The sequence below is a fragment of the Anolis carolinensis genome, unplaced genomic scaffold (assembly GCF_035594765.1).
Source record: "Anolis carolinensis isolate JA03-04 unplaced genomic scaffold, rAnoCar3.1.pri scaffold_12, whole genome shotgun sequence".
Lineage (NCBI taxonomy): Eukaryota > Metazoa > Chordata > Lepidosauria > Squamata > Dactyloidae > Anolis > Anolis carolinensis.
Window position 1 is genome coordinate 13,810,750 of NW_026943823.1, and position 19,710 is coordinate 13,830,459.

Genomic DNA, 19,710 nt, shown 5'->3' on the forward strand with positions numbered 1-19,710 from the left:
TTACTCTTCTTGGAACCAAGACTGATGGTTTCTTGAATATATTATGAAAGCAAAGCACCCAGGAAAAGAATAAGCAATAGCTGACAGGCATTACTTCATCTAAGTATTGAAACCAAATTTTATTTTTGGAAAAGGACATTACACACACCTTGCAAATGTACATTTAGATGAGAGAAAACAATGCGCAACAAATACTGAGAGCAAAGTTATAGAGTGGACAGGGTCCTCTGTCGTACGGCATCCAAGCACAGAAACGCTCCGACTGGGCTTCGGGAATGGGTTGGATGGAGCGCAAGAAGCAGTCGAAACAGTTCACAATATTTCACCAGGAAAAGAAAACAGGATTAGTTCATTGCAGAAAGACACTGAAAAGGGAAGAGACACAAGGGTCCAGAATACATCTGTTTGGGTTTTGTCTTCTCTTCCATTCCAGAAAAAGGTGACTGCTTTGTGGCTGTGTCTTGAGTTGCGATCAACACGGGAACCATGCTTACCTCTCAACACTCTTAAGTCATGAACACCAGAGGAGAGACTGCCATAATTCATTGAATTCCTCTACCATTTTAATACATTTTATTTTTTCTTAATGCACTTCCCAACTGTCCAAGAAATATGTGCGCGAAGGTCTGTGAGATTATTTACATCATTACAATTATTTTAAAAAGGCCCGCCAAGCCCCTCCCCAGTTCTTACTGGGCAAACGCTCTGCAAGCATGTATTTCATGGGATGGTTGCCATGGAGAGGCAAGATCACGGCAACTCCATTGTCTTGAAGATCTCATTTAATGGCACAATATGAGAAACTTTTGCGATCAGCATTTACTCAGACTTTCGTTCTGCCGTTCTCTCCATGTCCACATCTATAAATGAAAAGAAATCCACCAAAGTGCGAGAGACCGAGGGACGAAAGAAACAAAGGGGGGAAAGGGGGAGCCATGAAATGTCAGCACCATGCATTTACTCTCAAAAGCTTGTTGGCTAGCAAGCGACAATGTCTACAACTACCACCACTATTTGACCTCTGTCAGCTAAGTCTCCTAGTTCTACCTCTAGCTGTGGAATTGAAGCCTTTCTCTCTCTCTTTAAATAAAAAAGACCCTTCTCCCTCCCACACCCCCCACTTAAAACGTCAATAAAAAGTTAATTTTTTTCCTGTACAAGTTGAATGGCACAAAAGGTGGACAGAAAGCTCAATGACCCACCACAAATGGAGAACGCAGGTTCCGTTCAAAGAACATGAACACGAGAAAGAGGAGAGCAGAATCGTGAGCTTGGAGCTGCAAGGTATTGCAAAAATGAGACGTTTGGGCCTGGGACCTCCAAAAATGGTTGACCAGGGAGGTGGACAATGTCAAGATTCCCCAAGAGGAAGGTGGAGAAAAAAAGGTGGATTTCCCTCACAGAGATGGAGGTGGAACCACTTTCTTCAGGGAGAATCATTGAAACGAGGTGTCAGCTCAATACCTGAGAATGGTCTGTGACCACCAGTGATACCATGGTTAGAAGAGAGATGTCATGAAACCACATCATTTCCTAGTCATAGTATTTCTGAAAATTGTGAATACTATCATATTTAGATCTCCTAGAAGCTACTACAATTCCCATGTGACTGAACCTTGAATCACCTTGCAGTGAAGATTTCAGTCCACACAAACCAGTCTCTGGTCCAGGTGGAAAACATGGCTAATGCTTATCATGGAAGAAACACAAGCATATGGTCAGGCTGGAAATGCTAGAAATACACAACTGGTAGATCAGGAAAACAAGGTGTGGATAGACATCCATGTGTTCTTAAGTGAGAAGCATCTTTTGCAAATGATAACTGTAAGGATGTTGTAAAGCAACTAACTAAAGCTTGACCATCACCATATTTGGGAAAGCCCTGAAGCATCCTGCTCCAATTGCCAAGTTGTGACTCCTTTCCTTCTAGGACCATGTTGCACAATCTCAGAAAAGGAAAGAACAAATCAAATAGATGAAGACTGTTTGATGACCCTTCTATGTGATCATATATTTATAATGGGCAGGAGTACATCAATAGCAAGATGCTCAAAGGAACACCAAAGCTGTTGGCTCTTGGGATTTGGTCCTTCGTGAACATCTAGGTGAGAGAACCTCGAATGTCCCACCAGTTCTATCCCAACAGATTACCAATACAAGTTACTTTTGGGGACACAAATCTCAGATTCAAGCAGCATGGCCAGAGGGATTCTGAGAGCCAGCATGCAAAAAACTAACACCCACATAACTGGTCACTGATAGATTCACTTCATATAAAATCCTGCATGTCCTCTTTATTTTGCCTGATGTCCAGAAAGTGACATAATCTCCATTTGGACCTATGAGCCCTAAATCAGATTGCTCACCTCAGGTAGTATAGAGCCATTGCATCGACAACACTGATATTGACAAACATGTTTATGCAATGGATCTGTTCTAGTTAAGATGAACAACTGGATGGAAGCCAAGTTGTCCCCCATTCAGGTATGTCTGCTCAAATGAGTTCCTCTCATTGAACAGTGGTTCAATCCAATATTTTTTGAGACTTAGGGAACTAACATCTCCACACAGTCTCAACCAATGCCAACCTATTTCTACACTTCAGTCCCACCATTCCCATTGAGATGATTTAAGGTTTAAGATGCCGGAAATGCCTGTCAATGAAATGAAAAAAAAAACAACAATGTGATCTGCTCAACGGGACATGGTCTCGATTGGAGGAAAAAATACAGTTCCTAGCTATATATAAACTATGCAAATTCCTCCCCCACATATCACATAGTACTAAGTTGGAATTCCTTCTAAGGTTAGGAAAAAAGCCTGCCAAAGTTAAATATTAAGTTGATCTGTTAGATAGTTTTTAAAAACTCCCTTAATTTGAATTAACTGTTTTTACAACCACCCATTTGTTAAATATGTCATTTAAAGGGGGGAAAGGTACCTACCCTGTAAAATACAACAACTCCTACAAAGGACGCATCCATCAAGGTTCTGTACAAAGGATTTAAAGTATGCCAGCTAAACTTTAAACCCCGCCTTGATTTTTTCTTTAACTTCTTTTAAAATTCCCATGCTTTTCTAAAATTTCAACCCCATCTAACACAGACAATGATAGAAGAAAATACATCATGGCCTCTTTGTTATATTATATTGCAGCTTTCTTTTTATGAACAAAGGGGAAAATAATACAAAATCAGCTCAGAAGGTCTAGATAGGAACCTGCCATCCGGTTTCGTTTCAGTTGCCGATTCTCCAAACAGCCATAAACAAAGGAATGGTGGATCCTGGGAGGCAGTGCTGGTCCACACAGATGGCATTGGGACATTCCTAGCATTCTTGCTATGTCTGCCAAAGGAAGGTTTGCTTAGTAAAGGTAAAGGTTTTCCCTTGACATTAAGTCCAGTCGTGTCCAACTCTGGGGGTTGGTGCTCATTTCCATTTCTAAGTCGAAGAGCCAGTGTTGTCCATAGACGCCTCCAAGGTCCTGTGGCTGGCATGACTGCATGGAGAACTGTTACCTTCCTGCTGGAGCGGTACCTATCAATCTACTCACATTTGCATGTTTTCGAACTGCTAGGCTGGCAGAAGCTGGGGCTAACAGCAAGAGCTCACCCCTCTCCCTGGATTCAAATCTCCGACCTTTTGATCAGCAAGCTCAGCAGCTCAGTGGTATAATCCACTGCGCTACAGAGGGCTTGCTTGTTTACAAATAAGAAAATGGGCAAGAGATAGCCATGCAGTCAACATGAGACACTTCTTTGTGTGTGCTCTTTAAAGCTCTGCTTCGTAAGACAACAAGATATGGAGAAGCGAGGAGGTCAGGAAAGGATATAGAATACCAATTTTGATTCAAAAGACAACTCACATAGGATCTGAGGATAGAAGATCCAAAAATGAAATGGAGTCATACCGGGTCTGATTGATTCAAAGTCATTTCCACTTTAGAATATAGCAAGGGCAGTAAAATCCAAAAAGACCCATTCAAGGTGCTAGGTTTAGTGGAGTTGGAAGGAGCTCCTGATGGCGCAGTGGATTAAACCCTTGTGCAGACAGGACTGATGACCTGAAAGTTGGATTGCTGACCTGAAGGTTGCCAGTTCAAATCCAACTTGGGGAGAGCGCAGATGAGCTCCCTCTATCTGCTCCAGCTCCGTACGGGGACATGAGAGAAGCCTCCCACAAGGATGGTAAAACATCAAAACATCTGGGCATCCACTGGGCAATGTCCTTGCAGACGGCCAATTCTCTCACAGCAGAAGCAACTTGCAGTTTCTCAAATCATGAAAAAAAATGGAGTTGGATAGTTCAGTGCCTTGGGCAGCTCTACTTTTTTTTTCTGTGTCAGGAGCAACTTGAGTTCTACTAAACTTCTGACTAAATCTCAGAGCACATTTCCACTCCATACTGACACTTGAGATGGAAGGGAAGCATTGTAGCTCACTGCAGAAGGGCCCAGTGGAAGAGCATGCAGATCCAGGATTGCTACCTGCCTTCCCTGTAACCTTAAGGCGATCATTTTAAGAGGTCGCACCAAGCCATCTTGTTTAGGAAAATTAGGAATGCTCCAGCAGCCAAGGAAATAAAAACAGGTGAAGGTGAAGCAGCCCTCAATCTCTCTCCTCTGTCAGACTGTCATTAATTGGACCCACAGAAAGATGACTTTGCCCTCCTGATAGCCAGCCTTCCAATGCTTGTAGATGCCTACCAGTAAGGAGAAAAACAGATTCATCTCTTTACTGCTGTGCCCTTCTGTTTTAACATTAATCCTTGGATGGATTCACATCACATCCCTAATTCTAATTCCATCTAGGTCCTCTTGGCCATTTCAACAATGCAGGGCCCAATGCATTCCCTCATTGTTCAAAGCACCCCTTGGTAATATTCCTCTTCATTTTGGGAAATGGAAAAAGGGTAAATGTGAAAGCCTCTCTTTTAAAAAAGAAATATTTATATATTAAAAGATAAATACAACAGACATTGCATTTTGGCTGCAACTTCTATCTCCTGTGCTTATTGCATAATGCTGGTATTGCCATTGTCCCCTTCAATTATCTTTTTTGATGAAACATGGTTGGGTTTGGAGGTAAAATATGTGAGCGAGAGAGAGAGAGGAAGGAAAAGGGAAGTCTGACTGCTGCGTTTTGGGGCAAGCATTCACTTTTAACGCCTTAGCAGGGGGAACTAGGATCAGTGCTCCATTTTCTCATGTACGCTCTTTCAGCATATAGAGATGTATGGAGCGCAAATAGCTTTAGGGCAGATGGTCCCTTCACACTTCTAGCTTCACTCTCATGGATAAGTGCTAAACCAAAACTGATTGACTTGAAATGTTACATCTTCTCAAACCTAAGCTAGAAATTAACAGCCATGTAAGTGAAACTCTATAAAGCCCTCTCCTCTCAAATTAGAAATCTGGCCCTCACACTAATTGACATCAAATGTATTTATGACCCCACAAACTTGACCCATGCCACCATGAAGATGTACATCCTACAACACTAACCATCATCTTCCATGATTAGGATTGCCAGGTTGGATGTGGAATGGGGCTCCAGATATTTGAATCCTGAACCAACTATTGAGCAGGACAAGGGAACTTGTCCTCCTTCATCTTTTGAACCCTAATGGTCAATAGCAGTTGTCCCCTCTCAACAGCAGGAGGAGAAAATAGCAACAAGATCAGAGCTGGACATCATTGGGTCCCAACATTGAAATAGCAACAAGGATGTGCCTGCAGCTGATAGCTGGATATGGATGATTCAGGAAGAAAGTTACTTCCATTCTGCTTGGTAGAGCTTTATGTACCTTGTCCTGCTCCAAGATCTGCTAAGAATTAGAGGTCCATGAGACCCAACCCATGTTCAACTGGGCAACCCTATCCATAATGCAGCAAAATAGGCCAATGTAAAGTATCCACTTCTGCTAGAAGATATGGAGAAACCACCATTTTGGACAGCAACTGCAACTGCTAGGAATGAGGACACCATCCCACCTTTTCCGTACCTGACGTGAGGCATATGAGCAATGCCCCACATTGTGTCATATCTTGGGCTGAGAGTTGGAGCTGAACACAGCTAGAATTGTGTGTACTGCTATTCGGCATGCATTTTATTTCTTTGTACAAAGATTCATGCAACATCAACTATACAAGCAGTTTTACATCTGACATGATTACTGATTTTTCTACCTACAGTTCAAGAAACTTTTTACCTGAAGAATAGCTTTGAAAACCTGGGAGTCTGGTCCTTTACCCTGTTTTGCGTCTGTGGCTCTTGAATGGCTTTTCTTTTCCTTGTGGAAAAAAGAACCTTCACTTGCATTTCACCAGGCCTCTCCAGTCTTCCATAGACTAGGCCTTTCTGCTTGCCAATGCAACGTGTGACAACAGGAACCCTTACAAAAGCCTTGACCCTCTATTTTCTCTTTTCCAGAAGAGCAATGAGCGCATCGGCACACATCGGGCGAGGGTCCAGGCTTCTTGGTTCAGAGATGTCACTACTAAGTGCAATTGAAGGGACATGCTTCTACGCTGTAACTCTTTTGTGTAAAGAAATGAAGTGTCCATGGGGAAAGGGGGAATCTACTTCATGTAAACAATAATCTACTTAACTATAGAAGAATTAAAAAATGCTGTTGGAATGGACCAAAGGTCCATCTCATCCAACGTTCCATATTCCAACAGAGGCCAGCTTCTGGAAAATCTTACAATATGGGGATGAAGGCAGGGTTCTCCCCTATAAATTGTTCCCAGCCTTTGGCATTCAGAGACATGTTCCATTTAGCTATCAGGGTGAACAGCAAACAACCGGGTTTTTGTCTCCTGTGAACTCAATGGAGCATGGAGAGCAAAGTACAACATTCAAAAGACTCTACAGTACAATTGCTATCTGAACAGACTTCATCACCAGAAGAGCCATCCAATGGACTGGACCCAAGTGTGTGCAACGTCTGTTTGGGGCAGAGGAGCGCAGCAGAGGGAGTCGGTGTGTTATTGAGCCTTGCTCAGTTCAATATGGACACATTGCTTCTTGAACAACTAGAGCTTGGGTTGGATGTGACCTTCAGACACGGGGTGGAGTACCATTCCCGTAACTACTCCATATTATTAAAATAATCAACGGGGAGAAAATAGCCAAGTGCATGTTCTCTGGTCAGGTTCAAAGACAGATTATGAGGGTCATTCAAGACTGAGAGAAGACTGACTATCATTGGAGGGAAGTTGCAAAGTGACTAGCAACACATATTTCCAAGTTGACTGGAGTAGTGGCCTTCACAGGTCACAACCGATGCTACACGGATGCCCCCTTCAGAGCCTCGTCTGGGTACAGTGGCCCCATTGCCTGCTGTTGGGGGGTGGGATCAGTGAGCCTATAAGGCTTCCCTACTTCTGAACCTGGCGGCCTTAATAGCTCACTGCGCACACGGAGGGGTTCAGTGTCAGAACCATCTGCTTGGAGTGCCTTCTAAGTTATAATCCCAGGAAGCTGTTGGTGGACTTGATGGGCACCAATGTCTTTGTCAATGCACCCCCTAGGAGATGGGAGCACATCTCCTCACCAGTGGACCCCAAAGTATGGACGGCATTCTCGACAGGACACATGAAGCCAGCCTCCCATCCCTCCCTGTGAGGTAGAGAAATATTACTGTCCCTATTTGACAGATAAGGTAAATTGAGGCACCAAGAAATGAAAGAGACCTGCTCCAATTCATACAACACATCTGCCAGATTTCAAACACACATCAGGGAACTCTTCTAGAGTTGTGTCCCTGTGCTTTGCCCTCAAGGCCAGTCATCTCTAGGAGGGATCTGACCAGGAACGTAACATGAATGCTGACTCTTCTGAAGTGACATAAGCCAAATGACAAGATTGTTGCTCAGGAACAGTTTGGTAGAGCAACGCGAGCTCTTAGGATGCAGGCTATCGGTTAACTGCAGCCATTGGGCACATCCAGTCATAAAACCTGGCTGGTTTACTTTGTCACCAAAATGAATCTCAAAGATGCCAGTGGCAAAAATGCAAGGATGAATCACCAATCGACACATAACAATTTGGAGAAATAGCCGTGCTCAGTTTTCCTCTTTAAAGTCCATTGAGTAGACCAGCAATACACAGTGTTACTCCAGGATTCGTCTTATTCTTTTCTTCGCACCTTTTCACTTTGAGTAAATGGGCAAAGGCAGCTCATAAAGGAAAACCCACCCAAAAGAAATCACAAAAGGAAAACACTTAAAAAAAAAGAACTCCCAGAAAACACACAGTTGCCTTAATACATTCTAAACGCACAATAGGTTGCAAAGAAATCTAATGCAGAGCATAAACACAGCCCCAAAGGTTGGCCTGTATGGTGTTGCTCTGATTTCGTTTTGCCAAAGTACCCAAAGTTTATTCTCCAAAATAATAATAATAATAACAACAATAATAATAGGGAATAAGGTAAGATGGACCAGTTGGTGCCTCTAGCCAGCCTGGGGGGGGAAATGGCCAATTATGTACAAAACTGTGAACTTTGCATCAGTTGTGATGAAAGCTTGGAAAGACCCTTGCAGTCTCTCCTTCTATTACAACGTGTCATTAAAATACTGTATTGTGAACATCCTCAGAGTTCTATCACCTTGTTAAGATTACAATAATATAGAAACATGAATGTGTCATAATGTTAAAAATACTCTCACAAATTAACTGGATTGCAATATCCCTTATCCACCTACCATTCAAGCCCTTCCCTGTTGGTTGTGTAATCCTGGTCTCATTTTGGCAGTGACTTCTTAACAACGTCTTAGGATGATCTCTTTTTTTTTGTATCTTTGTTATTTTTTTTAAAAGCAAAAGAAAGTCACCAGCTTTTTGTTACTTTAAAAAAGGAGCCTAAAGTCTTGACTCTTTTTCCAAAACGCGGCTAAAAGTATTTGCTTTCCTCTATAAAATCACTACAAAAGTCTAGTGATTTCTTGTTATTAAAAAAGGAACCCAAAGGTATTGTAAAAGAGAGCTGAAAGCAAAACGCTCACAGTGTTTTCAGTGTTGGCTGTTTACAAGGCATTCACCATTTCCACAGAGATAGAGGGATACCATTCCTCCATTCAAGTAACTTCATATTAACCGGGCTGGTTTCTACTATCAGTCCTATATATTTACACGCTTGTTAAAATTCCACACTGTCCAGGCATAGCATTAAAATGTATGCCAGCATCCAGTTTAGACGGTTACGACATTTCACTTTTTAAATTTCTTTAATGCTGTTTAATCCTTCTGGTGCAGAAAACCGATCAAAATAATGGACTTTTCTCCCATGGGTCATGAATAAATTAAGGTCAGGGGCTGGAGAAAGGGTTCAACTCAGAGACATAACTTTGGAAACAGATTATTATTATTATTATTTGCAGAGTTGCTGGTATCCATTGGTTTTTGGAAAATGTGCTGGTGGGTATACCTGTTTCCCTCTTGGCCTACAGACAGAATTGTGACGTTTGCTAAAAGAACAATTGTAAAAAGGGAGGAAAATGTTTCCGTGACTACAGACATGGAGAAAGATGGGGCCATGAACTCATTGGCTTCCTATGGCCAGTAACGGTCATTTCCTTTCCTATGAAGTTACTCAGACAGTTGGCATCCCTTTATCTCCATGGGTGGGCAAGTGTTGACTTTGTGGCACAGAGGAGGAATAAAACCATAGGAGAAAATGAAGGGGGGGAAAAACATTACTTTTGTGTCCTTGGATTGATTGGCAAGCACCAATGACCTCTCTGCTTTGTTTGGCAGAAGTGCTGCTCAGGGTATCTAAAAGAGAGTGTGTACTAGGGACACAGGGAGCAGGGTCCCTTTACATGGAGTCTCCCAGGGAATCCGAGTCATCCAAGGATAGAGGCAGGTACAAGTCCTGTAAGAAGAAAGGGGAAAGTGTTAACACCCACAAAGGGCAGAGGCCGGAGCACCACTTCCTCCGCCTGCTGCTGCTGTGTGCCTTCAAGGAACATGAAAGGCACTGCAGACTAACTCAGCCAGAGAAGTCAGCCATAGCAGAGCCCTTAATGAACCAACCTGGACACAGGATATTATTGGAGAACACATATGTGCTGGACCACTCTCACAACCATCATATCAGACTACACAGAGAAGCCTTTGAAATCCACAAACGTGGATAATTTCAACAAAAAGGAGAATAAATAAATGCAAATAAATAAAATCTGGCTGCCACTGTTTAAAAACTCTAGAATCAGGACGGTAAAGAAAGAACAACATCCAGGAAACAGGAGAATTCCAGACAAAAAACAATCAGGGCCAACTAACACCTCCCAACAAAGGACTCTCCCAGATAGGAAGTGGCCAGGCTTTGTAGCTGCAAGGCTTTTCAATGCTAATCAAGGTGATTAATTGCAATGTTCACACTGGCCTCCAACAGACAAGAGTTCGTTCTCCCACCCTGGACCTTCCACTTGCCTAGTTTCCAATATACCTCACAACCTCTGAGGACACCTGCTATAGATGTGGGCGAAACGTCCGGAGAGAATGTTTCTGGAACATGGCTATATAACCTGGAAAACTCACAGCAACCCTGTTTTCATGTTGTTTTGGATTTAAGACTACCATCGATAAAGCAAGAGAGAGATAGATGAGAAAAAGAGAAAGGTGATAGGCAGATGGATGGATAGCGACCTTCTACAAGCCTCCTATACTAGTTTTCCCCCCTTAAGTCTATGTTGTTAGAGGTTGTGGGAAGGACTACATTCCACGTGACTCTGCTCTTAGAATGTTCAGAGCGAGACTCCATTTTAGAATATGTTTGAATCAGAAGTCAGTTGAGGCTTGAGTCAGTTGGAAGTTAGAAGTCAGTGAAGTCTGTTGATGTCAGAGCAGGAGTAGAGTCAGTATGCTGCAGTGAGATGTTCACTTAATGCAGTGGTTCTCAAACTTATTTGGCCTACTACCCTTTCCAGAAAAAAATATTACTCAGCGCCCCCTGGAAATAAATTTTTAAAATTTTTAATAGCAATTAAACAGAAAGATATATGTATTAAACTATATTAAAGAAAGGTGTAAATTAGAATCATTGAAGTTTGAAATTATGGAACTATTTTTTGAACTCAGAATAGAAAGGTAATACAGTTATTCATTGCCCCCAAATGCACCTGTGGCCATCACCGCCCCCCTGGATCACTGCAGCGCCCACCAGGGGGCGGTAGTGCCCACTTTGGGAATCACTCAGTTAATGTATGAATCTGTTTGCAGCATATATATAGTACAGTTTAAAGTATTTAATATTTAAGTATTAAGTATTCAGCTGCTTAAGCAGCTGAGGGGGAAAAGGAAAGGGCCTGAGGCCAGGAATTGTGGGAGTTGAAGCCCAAAACACCTGGAGGGCCAAAGTCTGCCCATGCCGGATCTAGAAATAAGAGAAATTGCAGCAAGGAATAGTTCAAAGGCCTTTCTCAGACTGAAAGGGAAATCTGGAGTGTACAATAGGATGTGCTTTGGTAGACATGGAAACCCATCAGCCCCATCTTTCACTTGAGCCCTACAAGCTGAGAGCTGTACTACCATCATTTCGCCATTGATGGTGGCGGCGCTATAGACAACAACACGTCCCCCCTGTGGACTAGGAGGCTACTTTATAGCAGTGGTTCCCAAACTTATTTGGCCTGCTGCCCCCTTTCCAGAAAAAATATTACCCAGCGCCCCCTGGAAGGGGGGGGCGTGGCTTAGAGGGGGTAGGCGTGGCTCCTGCTCAAGAGGGCGGGGCTGAACCTCTCCCCTAGTCCAAGATGCAGGGCTGGGAGGGGAAGGGGGAGGTGGGGCCACAAATGGGCGGCCAGGACTGGGATGGGCAGAGTTACGAGCTCTGAGGCAGGGCTGAGCTTCTATCCCTGTCCTGCAGCACGTGCCAGGACACAGGAGGTGGGGCTAGAGAAGGGGCGTGGCCTCTTCCCAAGTGCCTGATGGGGCTGAACCTCTATACCCGGCCCCCGTGTTCTAACAAGTGCCTCAGGGGAGGTATACAGAGGCTCAGCCCTGTCTCGCGCTCTTGCGAAGAAGCCACGCCCACTCCTCTAGCTCCGCCCCCTGTGTCCTAACAGGCGCCTCAGGTGCCCAGCCCTGTTTCCATCACCTGGGAAGAGGCCCCGCCCCTCCTCTGGCCCCGCCCCCGTGTCCTAATAGGTGCCATCACCGCCCCCCTGGATCGCTTCGGGGGGAGGTAGCGCCCACTTTGGGAATCACTACTTTATAGTCATGCAGTGAGCGGATAGGAGGTTTAGTAAGGTATAAGAAACGTAATACCTTGTGCTTACGGAGGCTTCCTGGGCTGGTAGGTGTGGAGATGGGGGACTGCTTCGATTTGGGTGTCGACAGTTGGCTGCTGGAGGTGCCATTTGCTATTCAAAAAACGAGAGAGACCGGCAATGAGAGAAGACCAGCATCAAGTTGAAAAAGTGTTGATATACCCATCTTATTTTCATCCAAACTTTCCCATTTATGAACCCCATAAATTACAAATGGCAATCGAAATACCAGTGTACTTTCCTATCACTGCAGTTGTGTGATGTATTTTCCTATCACTGCAAATGGATGTGGAGTGTTATACCCTTTGCCTGCAATGCAAGATCTCACACATTGGTTGTATAGTTTAGAGCATTAAATGGTGATATGTTTTTGCCCTTTGCATGTTGTTCTTCTTTGACACATTCATCCATCATAAGACCCCTAAGTAATCTGAACTCGGGCACGGCTGACATTCAGGAGGCATTTTGTTCCATCTTGCAGTGTTGCTGAATTGCTTTCATTTCCCTGCCCCTTCAATAGAGAAACCAGGAGCAAAAGAGACCCCATCCGGATCCTTGTTGGTGAAGCCAGACTTCCCTCGATCGAGCCCGGCTTGCTAGACACTAGCAGGAGAAGGTCACATTTTAATTTAAAATCAATGTGCTTCCCCTCTGGTATTTACAAAAGGCAGGGGATGTTAATTGTTCTTAAGGCTGCACGGCCCCCTCCTCAAAGCCCATGGAAAAGAAAACTTGCTCCAGGCAGACAATGGAGGTCACAAAGCCAACCCCAAAGAGACCTTCACAATGGTCTGCGACAGAAGAAGTGTGGGGTCAGGTTGCAGGGCGAGAGATAGAAAGGGTATCCGCAAATACAGTAGACTCCCAGTTAACCAGAACTCAAGCAAGCGGAGCCCTCAAGCAACCAGCAATATATATATAAATCTAGGTTTGTCTTAATTCGGTTTTAATGACTGCAATTCAATATGAATATTGGAGCCCCCAGTGGTGCAATGGGTTAAACTCTTGTGCCAGCAGGACTGCTGACCAAAAGGTTAGCAGTTTGAATCCGGGAAGTGGGTTTTTTTTCGTGTCAGGAGCGACTTGAGAAACTGCAAGTCGTTTCTGGAGTGAGAGAATTGGCCATCTGCAAGGACGTTGCCCAGGGGACGGCCGGATGTTTTGATATTTTTACCATCTTTGTGGGAGGCTTCTCTCATGTCCCGGCATGGAGCTGGAGCTGATAGAGGGAGCTCATCCGCGCTCTCCCCAGGTGGGATTCGAACCTGGCAGCCTTCAGGTCAGCAACCCAACCTTCAAGTCACAAGGCTTTAACCCACTACTCTACCGGGGGAGCTCCTGTCTGTTAGCTCTAGCTCCCCATACAGGGACATGAGGGAAGCCTCCTACAGAATGGTAAAACATCAAACATCCAGGCCATTCTGGGCAACGTTCTTGCAGACAGCCAATTTTCTCACACCAGAAGCAGTTTCTCAAGTCACTCCTGACACACACAAAAATATGAATATTGTGGCAATACAGAATTTGTGGCATACTGTACTATGGTATGGCGTATAGTATTAATTAGGCCTAACTCTCAAGTGTGGAGCCCCTGGTGGTGCAGTGGATTAAACCCTTGTGCTGGCCGGACTGATGACTTGAAGGTTGGGCTGCTGACCTGAAAGTTGCCAGTTCGAATCCAACCCGGGAAGAGCACGGATGAGCACCCTCTATCAGCTCCAGCTCCATGTGGGGACATGAGAGAAGCCTCCCACGAGGATGGTAAAAACATCCGGGTGTCCCCTGGACAACGTCCTTGCAGACAGCCATTTTTCTCACACCAGAAGCGACTTGCAGTTTCTAAAGTCGCTCCTGACACAAAAAAGCTCTCAAGAAACCAGAAACTATACTTCTCTGGCATCTAACAATCCCCAGGGGCGCCGGTTAACTGAGAGTCTATTTAAAATATGGTTGAATACATGTTTTAAAGTGTTGAAAAACCTTGAATTTTGAACCCTTAGCAGTTCAAGACTCATTTGCACAGAATTCATAAGCGGCTGTTTGGAAAATAACATTTTGGTGCTCAAACATGTGCAGAAAATTCTCTTTCCTATGCAGAAAATGCTACAATAGTGGATTAGTTGTGCTTTGGATTCATGCATGGTTGATTTGCATAGAAAACAGCATTACCTGTTCCAAAAATGACATTTCTGTTGAAATAGTATTATAAAAACCCATTTCTTGTGTAGGAAATGCCATTTTCTATACAAACTCACCATGTGCGAATTTTGTGCAAAACACATCCAGAATTGCGAATGGCCTTTGAAAACGGAATGGTTTTAAAATACTTCTTTCACTGCAAGAAGAACATTCCAGAAATAATCCATAGCCCTCAAGATGATAGATAGACAGAGATTCCTCTTTCATATTACTGCTCAACAGCCACAAAATATAGTTAGATTCACTCTATCTCCCCTGCTGCCAACATGGGTTATTTTTAATGGACCAAAATCTCTAAGGAGTTCCTTCATCAGCACTGAGGATTTGTAGAAAAAACTTCAAATATTACCTCTAATCCACCTTTCCAGGATGAGCAACGATGGCAGATCCCCTCCAGGAATATTCTCTCTGCCTCTTCTGGGATCCCTTTGGATGGGTCTCTCACACTTTCTCCCTTTTTCTATCTCAGCTTTGGGTGTGAACACAATCAAACCCGATGGACCCGTTTGGATTTTCCATACCATGGTTGCACATTTAAATTGTGCTGAAATTACATCTTGCTGAGTGCATATCGATGTGGGCATTATAATGGGAACGGTTAGTGTTTGTGACACGAAAGGTGTGAATGGAGGAGTTAAGCAGGTCACAGGTAGAAGGGCAACATGAAGCAGAAAAGTGAGAAAAGGACCATAAAGCCTAATTGAGGAAGAGCCACGGTGATGAAGTAACATGCACAAAATAGCTTGAGAGTGCAGCTACATTGTGGAATTAATGCAGTTTGGCACCACTTTAACTGCTATAGGTTAATGCTATAGAATCCTGAGAGTTGTAGTTTTGTGAGGTCTCAAAACTTCTCTGCCAAAGTGTGCTTGTGCCTGGAGGGTGGAATCAGTTTCACTCATAGCGGAAGTCTACAGTCACGTCAAAAGACTCACAATGGGGAGAAACCCTATAAATGCCTGGAGTGCGGAATGAGCTTTACTCAGATAAGACCTCTACATTTATTTTTTTACTTACTTTCTTACTTACTTAAGGTAAATGTAAAGGTTTCCCCTGACGTTAAGTCCAGTCGTGTCCGACTCTGAGGGTTGGTGCTCATCTCCATTTCTAAGCCAAAGAGCCGGCGTTGTCCGTAGACACCTCCAAGGTCATGTGGCTGACATGACTGCATGGAGCGCCGTTACCTTCCCGCCGGAGCGGTACCTATTGATCTACTCACATTTGCATGTTTTTAAACTGCTAGGTTGGCAGGAGCTGGGGCTAACAGCAGGCGCTCATTCCGCTCCCGGGATTTGAACCTGGGACCTTTTGGTCCGCAAGTTCAGCAGCTCAGCGCTCTTCTCACCCTAAAGGGGACTCAGGGCGGATTATAATGCACATATGCATAGCAAACATTCAATGCCATTATCCGACTCATGAACAGGACTCATGACTTCATGAAACTGAACACAAGAGTTTATGACAAGGGGAGGGGGGGGGGAAATGAACTGATTCAACCAGCTATGATCATTCAGTGATAGAATGAGAGTTTAAGGACTATCACACGAAGACAGACAATAGAGGCTATTTAACATTTTCCAGCTCCATGAGGTTATGCTCGATTCCAGCCACAAGGGGAGCTGCTACTTCATCGTCCACTGTGACACCAAGTCCTTTTTGATGGTAGTACTTCCTCGTGTTCTTCGCATGCCACCGGCACTTTTATAGTGTCACAAATTATGTTAAATTGGCCTCCTTGCATTAAGTGGTACCAAAAATTGTCTACTTACAGACACAGCTGTTTTCCAGCTGCTTAGGTGGGCAGCAAGTTAGGCTATTAATGGTCGGGAGCTTAACCCTGGCCCAGGTTTTGAACCAATAACCTCTCGGTCAGTGGTGATTTATTTCTGCTGGTTATTAACCAGCTGCGTCACAGCCCAGCCTCATCAAAGGATATGTTCACATAAAAGGACTCACACTGGCGAGCAACCTTATAAATCCCTGGAGTGTGGAAAGAGCTTCACACAGAGTGATAGTCTACACTGGCCAGAAGTCCATAGCACTGAGCCATGGCAATTCAAATAGGGTCAAACTGCATTAATTGTACAGTGTAGATGTGTCCTGAAACATTCTCCAGAACATCTTGATATTGCTTAGAACAGTGGTTCTCATCCTGGGGTCCCCAGATATTTTTGGCCTACAACTCCCAGAAATCCCAGCCAGTTTACCAGCTGTTAGGATTTCTGGGAGTTGAAGGCCAAAACATCTGGGGACCCCAGGTTGAGAACCACTGGCCTAGAGCATCAGAATAAATTGCAAAGGACACGTTGGAGACACATCTCATCAAGGTTCCTATCAATCCAGGTTTCTTCTCATCTGAGTTTCTCCGCTCTCAAGAAACAGGTTTGCCAATCATTTATTTGGAATATTTTTCCAACCCTACTTCACAGATTGTGCACTAGAATATATTTGAGATGCCTTGGTTGTGCCTTAAAATGATAGAATTCCTTTTCTGGATTAAAAATAACCCCTTTGCTTTGAATAACCGTTAATATGGGTCCTTTTTATTTGCCAATTTGATTGGGGGGGGAGGCAATCTCAAACACTCAGCTTCCAGTAATCCATTTACACACATTTCTCTGCCTACTCCCATTTTGCATGGATGTTTCCTGGGATGAGGCATGTCTCTAATTAAAATGTGCTGCCATGGCTAATATTTTTTTCTGTAGCAGAATGAAGAAGGCAAGCTTTGATCCTATCTGGGTGTGACTTCCGATCGGTGCGCGGAATAATAGAAGAATTATTAGGCCATTATGATTCAAATAGCATTGGGAAGTAGGAATAATTACATCACTCAGAGGCAGCCTGTTAAATATTTTACTAGCTGCAAGCATCTCTATTATTGAAGAGAGTGTTCCCCCTTTCGCGGACACAATTCATTTTGCAGCTGATCATTTTTTGTGAATGCTTTGGGCCAAGTAGCATGCAACGGCCGACTAGAAGTGGAGATGTAACACAGGGCCCCTGCCAAAGTGAAAATCTGCAAATAATAACAACACTTTCCTTCTCCAGCATGATTCTATAGTCAATTTCCACCAGATGGTACTGGAGGACCTAGAGATTCCTAGCGAGGTGTTCCAAAAGCCACCCCAAATGCCAGAAAGGGCTTCAAAAGGCCTCCAGGTTGTATGATTTGCAAGACTGGCCATATCCTTTGGCCAAAGTGGAGTTGCCTTAGCCAAGAGATGGAGAGAGCTGGTATGCTTGCTTGTAGGAAGAAGCTACTCATTGCTTCCTAAGATATTGTTTCCTAAGATACGTTCTGTTGCCTTTAGACGTGAGGAAGGATGTTGTCTCACTGTCAGTGTTGAAGAAAGGGTCAACACATTGGAATGAAAGGGGGCACCATCTTGTTCCTTGAGTTAGGAAGGCAATTCTATTGAGATCTTTTCTCATAGGATGGGACAGTGTTGCACTTGTGGACTTTCCTTTGTTGGCCTCTGCACTATATGCAAACCTCTGAAAGTCCACCTTTTGGTGCATCCTACCCAGGAAAACCATTATCCAGCCTGATCATTCAAGCAGAATTAGTTGCTGTGAGGGAATCTGGAAATCACCAACTCATGGACCATCAGCTTCATTCTTTACCATTAATTATGTTTATACTATATATTATCAATGTATGTTGTTTATGTTATAACATAAAATCTAGGGGAAGCATGAAGCCACTTCCAGCTCATAGCAAATGGGACACAGAAACGTGAGGCCCAAGAGCTTCAATGTGTCCTCATTACCCAGATCCATGTGGAATCAACATTTTAGCGGCTTGGAGAGGAACGAACGGTCACTCACCATCCAGATGGTTACCTGAATCAGCAGGAGACTTGCTCCGGCGGACAGGAGCCGGGCTTTTTGCCGAACTCTTCTGTGGAGTTGGAGACGACTTGCTGCCTGGAGTAGTTGGAGGGTTTGCTTTCATGACGCGGCATTCTGGAGAACCAAAGCAAAGCACACATAGTAAGCTTTTGAACTGACCTGATGTGAGGTTTTTTTTTTTGTATTTACAAAAAACACCAAGATGGGCAAAGCCCATTTCTCATAGAGCCATAACCGGAGTGGCTTTCTTGAAGAGGAATAATATTTTTCAAAAGCAGGGTGGAGATGGGATGGGTTTACCAAACACATGGCATCTGACCTAAATGTCCTCCATGTAATATGTGCCGGGAATATCAACCTTCCAAGCCTTTCACTATTTATTTGTTGATGTGTATTGATCTACTCACATTTGCATGTTTTCGAACTGTTAGGTTGGCAGGAACTGGGGCTAACAGCAGGCGCTCATTCTGCTCCCGGGATTTGAACCTGGGACCTTTTGGTCCGCAAGTTCAGCAGCTCAGCGCTTTAACACACTGTGCCACCAGGGGCCCCACATCCTATCTATAACTGAACTTTAATAAGAAATGTGCCTGTATGGTGAATTAATACAAGATGTTTGTGAGTAAAGATACGTTATTTTTCAAAGTAGAATTTTAAAAAAAATCTCTGAGTGCATGTTTTAGAGACTAAGAGATTTCAAGGACGTGTATATCTTTTGGGCAACTGCAATTTCAACTTCAAAGAAACAACCATCCTCTGCTAACCAAATATATTTTTGTAGTGGCATGTCTTTATCTTTGGCAGTTTAAAGACATGGTTCTTCAGTTTAACAGCTGAGTTACATGTATGCCATTAAATGAATGCTTATGAATATCACTTGTTCAAAGAGTTGACTTCTAACAAGGTCATGCTTTTCATGACTAGTGGTTTTCAAAAGGTGGTCTCCACATGTTCAGGAAGATTCACGTTTGCCAAACAGATATAACATCATATTTCCTTTTTAATAAGGTTATGATTGCCATTTATTTCCAAAAGGATATGTGCCCAGAGACTGGGTGCAGTTATTTCCAACAATATGTAGCTATGGAGGGGAAAGTCCTATTTTAGTGGAGAAAAGGAGATATGAACTTTCCCAGTAACCACAGACATATCCAGGCATAGTGCCTGTGTATACAAATAACACAATGCCAACTATTGTTGGAACAGTTCTCCTGACTTCATAGCTATAGTCATAACCACAGGTGTGAGTTTTGCTGTTTTGGCTGCAGCTGGCACCCCATCTGCCGCAGGGGCTCCCACATCCTTGCACTCTTCCTTCACCATCTTCTGGCTTCAACAGGAGGGTTTTGACCTTCCACATCCAACAGAGAAGGGGAAGG

At 43.7% G+C, this 19,710-nt stretch overlaps 1 protein-coding gene across 2 annotated transcripts in view; it reads right to left on the reverse strand.

Annotated features, from left to right (window-relative positions):
* Positions 1-94: 94 nt before the first annotated feature.
* The window catches only part of dcx (doublecortin), an 84,809-nt gene continuing 65,193 nt past the window's right edge, over positions 95-19,710 (reverse strand). The window contains exons 5-7 of one of the 2 annotated variants that reach the window (XM_062963869.1): positions 18,308-18,445; positions 12,276-12,370; positions 95-9,879 (exon numbers count right to left, since the gene is read on the reverse strand). In XM_062963869.1, the coding sequence (XP_062819939.1) occupies positions 9,823-9,879; positions 12,276-12,370; positions 18,308-18,445 (290 nt within the window). In that variant the 3' untranslated portion in view covers positions 95-9,822. The remainder of the gene's footprint in view (positions 9,880-12,275; positions 12,371-18,307; positions 18,446-19,710) is intronic. The other variant, XM_062963870.1, reaches the window with a different exon arrangement.